This window comes from Peromyscus leucopus, chromosome 2, assembly GCF_004664715.2.
Source record: "Peromyscus leucopus breed LL Stock chromosome 2, UCI_PerLeu_2.1, whole genome shotgun sequence".
In the NCBI taxonomy this organism is placed as follows: Eukaryota; Metazoa; Chordata; class Mammalia; order Rodentia; family Cricetidae; genus Peromyscus; species Peromyscus leucopus.
The window spans coordinates 54,343,871-54,353,094 of NC_051064.1; the positions used below are offsets into that span (position 1 = coordinate 54,343,871).

The 9,224-nt window shown below is 50.4% G+C and overlaps 1 protein-coding gene across 1 annotated transcript; it reads right to left on the bottom strand.

Moving 5' to 3' along the window:
* Positions 1–7,136: 7,136 nt before the first annotated feature.
* On the bottom strand, positions 7,137–8,861 carry Sit1 (signaling threshold regulating transmembrane adaptor 1). The gene is made up of 4 exons (XM_028884079.2): positions 8,621–8,861; positions 8,364–8,499; positions 8,217–8,275; positions 7,137–8,094 (listed from the first exon to the last, which is right to left on the bottom strand). The coding sequence occupies exons 1-4, from the start codon at positions 8,694–8,696 to the stop codon at positions 7,709–7,711; spliced, it is 657 nt and encodes a 218-aa protein (XP_028739912.1). The 5' UTR covers positions 8,697–8,861; the 3' UTR covers positions 7,137–7,708.
* Positions 8,862–9,224: the final 363 nt, after the last annotated feature.

Here is a 9,224-nt window from a genome sequence, read left to right on the forward strand (position 1 = left end):
GCATTCCAGAGGCAGAAATCCATGTGTTCAAGGATACAGGCAAACATGGTGGCTCACACCTTTAATCCCAGAAAGCAAGTCTTTAATCCCAGGGAGTGGTGGTAGAAAGCATATAAGGCATGAGGACCAGAAACTAACAGCATTTGGCTGGTTAAACTTTTAGGCTTTGGAGCAGCACAGTTCAGCTGAGATTCATTTGGGATAAGGACTGAGAGGCTTCCAGTCTGCGGAAACAGGATCAGCTGAAGATTTGGTAAGGTGAGGTATCTGTGACTTGTTCTGTCTCTCTGATCTTCCAGTATTCACCCCAATACCTGGCTCAGGTTTGATTTTATTAATAAGACCATTTAAGATTCCTACTACAGGTATTTGGGAACAGGCCGGGGAGGGGAGGGTGAGGAACATTAGATAATAGAAATGCGTGATTGGTCAAGCAACAAAGTCCCCCAACTCTGGAAATGCTTACAAAGAGACCTGGAAGATGACTCCTATAAACACTGTAAGCTTAGACTAGATCTTCCAACCTCTTTCTAACTACATAATTCTAGAAACTGATAAACTAGGCTAGAGAACAAGTTAACCAACACATTAAACAAAAAAATATTATTACCAGGGGCTGGAGAGATGGCTCAGAAGTTAAGAGCACTGACTGCTCTTCCAGAGGACCCAGGTTCAATTCTCAGCACCCACATGACAGCTCACAGTCATCTGTAACTTCAGTCTCAGGGCATCTGACATCCTCTTCTGGCCTCCTCCAGTACAAGTGGTGCACATACATAACATGCCAGTGAAACACTCATACACAAAAAAATTAAATAAAAACTTTTAAAATGATGTTACCAGAGTCTAAGGACAAAGGGTAGAGAAACAAGCTCTAATCAACATGACCATGCTGAGACTAAATAAAGAGATCATGTGGGATGACTCATCCCTACCAGGCTTGAGGGTCAACTGGCCCAAACCAATAAAAAAGATACTTTCTGAGAGCCAACCTGGGTCTGCCTAAGGGCCTTAGCAACAGCAGCTGAAACATGATCAGGAGATGACCCGGACCAATGAGAGACAGCTATGTCACACCAGCAGATGTATGTTCATCAGACCTCCCCCCCCCTCCCGGGGTCGGGTGGAGGGTATATAAGGCTTGCCTCTTCCTGAATAAACTGAGCTTGTTGTTTCAACATTCTCCCAGAGTCTGTGTTGTTGACTCTGCGCCTACTTGGCCCCCTCCCCCACAAGGGAACCACAGCACAGGACCCTGCCACAAGATCAGTGACCCCAAGTTCATTTTCAAGGGACTAATGGCAACTTTGAAGTTTTAAAGGATGCACATTACCCGGAGTTTGCATCTCTGACTGGGGTGGAGGTGGTCTGATTGATCACTGTCTCAGTTATGGTCCTCCATGGGCTTCTTCACTCGAGGGCCACAGTCTGTCCAGGATGCAGCCTCACAGTGTAGATGACTGACCTCAGGTAGGGGGTCATCTGTCCTGTTACTTTGTTGGGGGGGTCAGCCCCTTGTAATAAAAATGTTTAGCAATTAGTCCTCTTCTTCCTGGTGTCTGCAAGAGAGTATGGCCTAGGATATCATGCCTAATGGTCCCGGCCCATAATCCCAGAAATTTAGGAGGCCAAGGCAAGAAGAACCCAAGTTCAAGGTTAGCTATGAGACTCGTGAAGAGGAAGGGACAGACTCAGGAGGAAAACTGTCGAAAGGCAAAATTAGAATCAGAAAGGAACAAAATGATTTATCTGGCACCTCCTTCCTTCAATATCTTATATTCCCACAACATCTTATTAGCCAGTGGAGGCACTTGCCACCAAGCCTGATGACCTAATTCATTCCCCAGGACACACACGGTGGAAGAGATAACCAACTCCCAAATGCTATCCTCTAACCTCCACTTGTTCACGATAGCTTGCACACACACACACACACACACACACACACACACACACAGGCCAGGCTGTCCTGGAACTCACAGAGATCCACCTGCCTCTATCTCCCAAGTGCTGGGATTAAAGGTGTGCCCCACCACACCGCCTTATGTAGTTGTGGGATTTTTGTTTTGTTTTAAATACCTCAGGGCCAAATGACACGACAGTGCATGTCGTCCAGAGCAGAGTGGCTCATGGAGGAACTGAGTAATGAGTGAAGATATCAGTGGTTCCACATCGGTAGCTTTTATATATCTGCTGACCTTTTGAAGAGAATTATTCAGAGCTCATGTGATTACAGGACGGAAAAACTAACCTTGACTGAAACAAAACAGGGAATTTATTAGTTTACATGGCCAAAAACCCCCGAAGGCAGATCTAGTTCTGCCCACAGTTGGATCCAAGATTTTAAGTGAAGTCACCAAGACCTGGTCTCACATAGTCACCCTGCTCAGCTTCCTTCCTGGTAGGCAAAACCATCCTGGAATTTAATCCCATCTTGATAGACTGAGAGGCTGAAGAGGGAGGCCTAGTGTGGATAGCATCTGATAAGACCTGCAGTCCTCAGCACCGGTAACTTCCTGTTGTTGACCCTGGGTACCAAAGACTCTTCTCTTTCTGGTCCTAAGTTTACAATTATCATCAAAGATGGGATCTCAGCAAGAGGGAAAGCTGGGACCCCAGAGGGCTCTAGTAACTCCCCTTAGAAATATGCACCCTGGGATTCACCTGGCTGAAACGATACAGCAAAAGGCAAAGGACTCCATGAAGCCCTTGGAGCTGGAGATAAGCATTGTGGGGCGACAAACCAGAAGTGTGTATGTGTTCCTTGATTTAGGAACCAGCTAGGCGGTTTGCCTGTCAAGTGCTCAGGACTTGGACCAAAGCACAAGTCTTAATGATAGCCTTTCATTAAAAGGCATGGTGGCACACACCTTCAGTCCCAGCACTCGGAGGCACAGGCAGCAGATCTCTGTGAGTCCAGGACAGCCAGCGTCGTTACACAGAGAAACCTTTTCTCAAAAACCTAATAAAATAATCTCCTTAAAAAAAAAAAATATAGACAGCAAGAGAACGCAAGAAAAGGGGAAGAAGCCAGGCACAGTGGCACACATCTTTAATCCTAACATCTGGGGGACAGAGGCGGGTGGATCGCTGAGTTCAAGGCCAACCTGATCCAGAAAGCGATTTCCAGGACAGCCAGAGCTACACAGAGAAACCCTGTCTTGAAGAAAAGAGGAGAGGAGAGAAGAGGGGAATGGAGGAAGAGGAAGAGGAGAAGAGAAGAGAAGGGAAAAGAAGAGAAGGGAGAGAGGGAGGAAGTGAGAGGGAGGGAGGCGGGGTTAGGAGCGTGGTTCAGTGGTAGATCACCTGCTCGCATGAATGAGGCCCCTGGGTTTGATTCCTAGCACGGAGAGGCTAGAGAGGGATGGGAAGAAAATGTGTAGAACAGAGGCTTCAGGGACTGTAAGAAAAACAAAGTTCAAATCGTACTCCACTTCAGCTACGCATAAAATAAAACAACAATAAAACGATCGCTTTACAGAAACTCAGTTTAAAAGCGGTGTTTACCTAGCTCCAAACCCATTGAACCAGACACAGTCCTGGGTTGCATTCCGGGGCATCGCCAAACCAGAGGACTACAATTCCCAGGATGCTGTGGGCCAGGCTGCGTCACGCCTGCGCAGAAGTAGTGCGATAACGCCTCTAGCCTGGTGAGGGCTCTGGAGTTCACTTAGTTTCAGGTGCTTATGCCGTCTCAAGCTTGGTGAGGGCACTGGAGCTCACTTAGTTTCAGGTGCTTAGAGTCCATGCTAAACCCAGTCTGGAGACCTAAATCAGCTCCCTGTGTTGGAGCCTCGGAGCCCTCAGCCCTGATTCCGACTTGTGCGTGTGAGCTATTCCGATCTTGCTCTTCCCAGACCAAGCTCTCACGTCCTTCTGGTGCAGACTCTGAACCAGCTTCAGAAGTACCGCAGCCCTCAGAAGCCCACTTCCCAGTGCAGTGGTTCCCCTCATCCGGTGCCCGCCCCCCAACCACCCTTCCTCCCACACAACTGCCTGTCCTTGACAGCGACCTAGGTGTCTCCTAGGGAGACCCAAGCTGGCATCCTGCCAGATGCAGAGACCAGAGGGTCCTCCGCTACCACCCTTCTCACGTTCACGCCGTGTCCACCAAGAGTTCTCTGCTGTCTGGCTGATCTTTGGAACTTTGTAAACGGAAAGGAGAAAAGCGTGGGAGGAAACCCTCTGCTTCCTATTTCTTCTGTCCTCTGAACCTCAAAGAGGTCGGTGGAGCTGGGCAGAGGCCCTTGGCAGGGAAGGGCTGGAGCTCCGGCTGAAGATTTCTTCTCTCCCCCGTTCTGCCGTGGGGAGCTGGAGCTAAGCAGGAGCTCACCAAGTTCAGCTTTTTGCCTGCGTGGGGTGGGTCGTAGATGGGCTACAACTAAGTTGGAGGACAACCAATGGCGTGCGAGGGTTAGACAGAGCTGTGTGTTACCACCGAGGAGAAAGTGGCCGAGAAAGCTTAAGCAATGACCGATGGATGATATGATGGATGGCACTTTGTTTTAAAACCTAAACATTTCTAACCCATTACCTCCTCTCCATCCCTACTGCGACCTTTTTTTTCTTTTTGACATTTTTGACGTCTTCGGAAGGGCCTGCCTAGCCCCATCTACAGGCCTCCAGTCCCCCAGCGGCCACTGGAGCTCATCCCTTGCTTCACTCAGTTCCACCTCACCAGAAGCAGAAAACCCAGACTCCGTAGCATGACTGGCCTCCGGCGCTCCACCAGACTCACCTGGCCCTTTCCCTTTTCATGGCCCCATCACCTAGCGACCGATCAGTAACGCTGTAGAAGCCTCTTCTCCTTGGCCTTGCGATGCCCCCTGCTGGACGGCTTTCTGCCCTTCCGTTTGCCTTGTTACGGGTGATGCTTGCCTAGTCACGTCACCTATGAATTACTCCGCAGGACCCCATGTTTTCCTGATTTTAATCATTCCTAGAGTCATCGAGTACTCACACTCTTAGTGCTTTACATATGGTAATTCATTTAAATCACGCAACTTTTTTTTTTTTTAAATGAACAGGGGGTCCGGAGAGATGGCTCAGCAGTTAAGAGCACTTGTTGCTCTTGCCAAGGATCCGGGTTTGGTTCCCAGCACCCACGTGGTCACTCGCAGCCGACTGTAACTCCTGCTCCAGCAGACCCAACGCCCTCTCCTGGCCTCCATGAGCACTGCACAAATATACATGGAGGCAGAACACCCATAAACATAATAATAAAGGTTAAATTTTTGAAATAATTTTATGGAGCTGTAGAGATGGCTCAGCAGTTAAGAGCACTTGTTACTCTTGCAGAGGGCCCTGCTTTGTTCGCAGCACCCACACGGTGGTTCACAACCATCTGTAACTTCAGTTTTAGCATCATCTTCCGACCTCCCTAGACTCCAGGCACAGAAGCGGTGCACAGGCATGCATGCAAGCAAGACACCCATACACATAAAAATTAACGGAAATACTAAGAATCTTAAAAGGGCTGGGAGGATGGATCAGAGGGTAAAGTGCTTGCTCTGCACACATGAGATCTGAGTTGAATCCCAACTCACATAAAAAAAGCAGGGCATAGTAGCGTGTGTTTGTAGCCCCAGAATGGATTTGGGAACAGGTGGATCTCTGGAGCTCAATAGCCAGCCAGCTGGCCTATTCCACTAGCCCTGGGGCCCAGTAAGAGACCCTGCCTCAAAAACACAGATAGGAGCTGTACGCAGAGTTTCTCTGTCTCCTAGCAGCCACTCCCAAATAACCATTCAGAGACTTATTATTAATTATAAATGCTTGGCCGATAGCTCAGGCTTGTTACTAGCTAACTCTTACATTTTAAATTAACCTGTATTTCTTATCTACCCTCTGCCACGTGTCTGTATCTTCTTTTAACACCACTCATTCATCTTGCTTCTCTCTGTGTCTCTTGAGACTCATGAGACTCCACCCTTCTTCCCAGTAGTCTCTCTATCCTGAAAATTCTGCCTAGCTATCGGCCATTCAGCTTTTTATTAACAACGAGAGCAACACATATTTACAGTGTACAAAGATTGTTCCACAGCAAGGGGCTGACAAAATATCTGGGGCAGCGAGGCTTGGGGAGGAGGAGTAAAGGCGTTTGCTGACGATCTGAGTTCAATCCCTGGGTATGACGATACAGGAAGAGGAGAGAACCAACTTCTGCACACACTGTCCCCTCATCACCCTCTCCCGCGAACACCACCACTAATAATAATCATCACAAATGTGAGTTTTTAAAAATTTAAATCTAACAAGATAGGCCGTGCCTGACTAGTTACGTCCAGGGTTAGCCTCTGGCCTCCACATGTATGCACATGCACACACACACACACACACACACACACCACATATGCACCCTCCCTCGTGAAGATATGCATACACACAAAAATAACAATAATAAATGACAAGATTATCTTCCCCATCCTACAGGTTCAGAAATGGAGGCCCATTTGCTTAAGAAAACACAGGCGATAAGTGGAAGGCGTAGAACTTGAACTCCAGCAGTCTGGCGCCAAGCCCCCAGTTCTATCCTTGTTGCTAACCTGCCTGTTACCACGGCATGCTATATAGTGTAGGAGGTGCAGGTTAAGGATAAAGCAGGGGGTGGGTGGGCAGCCGGGCATATTGGATGGGGGTTTTAAACACAAGTAGTGACAAGCAGAGCTTGTTGCCAGGACTGTAGGTGACGACTGAGATGGTGGAGTAGACCATTGCTATGGTGACAGGGTGACAAGGAAGCCAATAGAGGCACTTGGCAGACGGAACAAAGACAGGGCAGCTGATGCCATAATAAGGGTATAGGTGGCACTCATGGGGGATGCGGGAGAATGGATGTGGAAACTGATGAAGGAGCTAGGCCAGCAGGTAGGGGTCACAGTTACAGAAGTCACAGAGAGCGTAGTCCAGGGCTGGTGAGCTTTCAGACCCCAGTGGCAATGGGATGGCTCTGAATATAAGTCTTGTGAATGTTCTAGAACCAGGCATAGCACCTGAGTAGCTGGGCTCCAATCCTTCACCCTCAGCATCTACCTCTTCAATCCTTCCCCAGCGAGGCAACCCCAGAAATGCTCTACACAATGTCAAAGCTCACACCCCCACCCTTTGGGAGTCTGTCACAGGTCTGCAGCCTCTGGTTCAAATAAAAACAGTTTTTGAGATGTTTTATTTGAAAGCCAGGGGACGCCACAGACAGCAGAGTGGAGGTCATTCTCTGTCCAGGGTTTTCAGGTCAGGAACCAAGCTCGAGACTCCAGGAGCCTTCAGCTGAGGGCTCCCATGCATGGTACCCACCCACATCCTCTCTGGCTCTTACCTCCTCCTCCCTGCCCACTTCCTGTGTCTGAGCAGACAATGGGGTATCTGATAAGCTGAGAAAGGGAGATGAGGCACCCGGTTAGACTCCGGAAGGAGGGAAAAGTGTGAAGCAGGGAGTTGGGGGCCTCACAGGAGGACATAGAAAAGATAAATGTGGGGGAGGGGCGGGGGGAATCTGTCTTTGCACTCCATCCTCGGGAAGCCAGGAACCTTCATGCTCTGAGATGTGTGCCTTGAAACGTAGGAAGTTCGGGATAGGTCATCACCTGTCACTAAGCAATGGCTCAGTGTCCTGGGGGTAGTCGGGAACTAGGCATGCACTAACTAGCCAGGGCAGCAGGAGTCCCTGACCAGCAGCTGAGCCCTGGATGCCCACCGTTCCAGGTCCTCCTCAGCTGGGTGCAGGCTGACTGTTGGCATAGGCCTGATCTGGGAAGGAAGCCCGAGCTCGGCGTGTCTGGGCACACACCGAGGCATAGAGTTCCGGCTCAGGGCCCGGGGCCTGGGGCTTTGGCTCAGAGTCCAGCACCACCTCACAGTACTTTATGGGGGTCCCAGAGCTGGGGATCCGACCCTGAGCAGGTCGCAGCTGCAGGCTAGTGTAGCACATCCCTTCCTCTGTAGCCTGGAGAGGCGAGGCTGTTGGATGTTCTCTGGACCCTCGGGATCGGTCCCCATTTCCTTCCCTCCCCTTTTCTTCGGCCAGCTGACTCACCCTGGCAGGGCCTCCAGAGGATGGGTCCTGCTGTTCTGGCCTTGGCTCTTGAGACAGTCGTCCTGAGGCAGGGGAACAGGAATCTGGTCAGCTCCTGCTTGCGCCTAGCATCTCTCTGTCTCCATCCCACCTACCAAGAGCTGGCCGGGCGCGTGTGCCGGGTTCCTCCGCCTGCGGCACCTACCTGTCTGTAAATAGTGCAGGTTCCCATACAGGGGGATTTCTTCCACGGACTCTCCAGAGCTGCAGCACAGAGTTCAGGAGATGAGTGGGGACTCGTTTAGTTGAGAGAGAGTACTCAGTTAACCCACCCCCGTTGTCTTGTACTCACCGTCCCTGTCCCTCCTGGCTCCTGCTCCGACGCGTGGCCCACTGGGACAAGAGTGCAGCCAGTGAAATAAGAAAGAGCACTGTCACAGCCCCTAAGAGGGCCCACAGTCCCCACGCAAAGGTTATGGAGGGAATCCCTGCGGATGTGAGCGGAGGGGGCTGTTACTGACCCGTACAAACCCCTTCCCCAACCGGCATCAGCTAGGACATGGAACCACATAACCCCTCCCCCAGGAGCCCCCGCCCCGCCCAACTCACCCAATGCTAGTAGATGACCCGTGCAGTTGACATCTCCGCTCCTGCCTGCTGCTGATGTGAGAGTCGGGTCCATCATCACACTGTCCTGAGGCAAGGGTCTGCCCTAGTCATGGCCTGACAGCTGTCACAGCCCCCCACAACCCCAATGTCTTCTTAAACCTGGCTTCCACAGCTCAGCATCGCCAAGACTGACGGTGGCAAAGTTGTTGGTTTCCGGGGAGGAAGGTAGAGAGGAGGGATGAGCAAAAGAACAAAGACCCCGCCCTGTGCCTGCACCTGCCACACCCGGAGCTCTCAACTCTCTGAAATCCCCACGGCCCTGAGTCCCCTTCACCAGAGAGTAGTCACAGGCCTGAGTGTTCCGTGCCATTGCGGGTGAGTCCACAAAGACTCTGAAGAGCGGACGTGACCTGAGACAGGACTAACAAAGACAGGAGCCCGTTGTCGTGAGATGTCCACTTTTTCTCTCTGGCTCACATTGCCATGAAGAAGATGTATGCCTCAGTGAGCAGGCTCTGAAGTGGAATGGTTTCAGAATTCATGGTTTCACTACAGGAAGTAGATATATTTATTTATGTATCCCAGGCTTGCTCAAACTCAATAT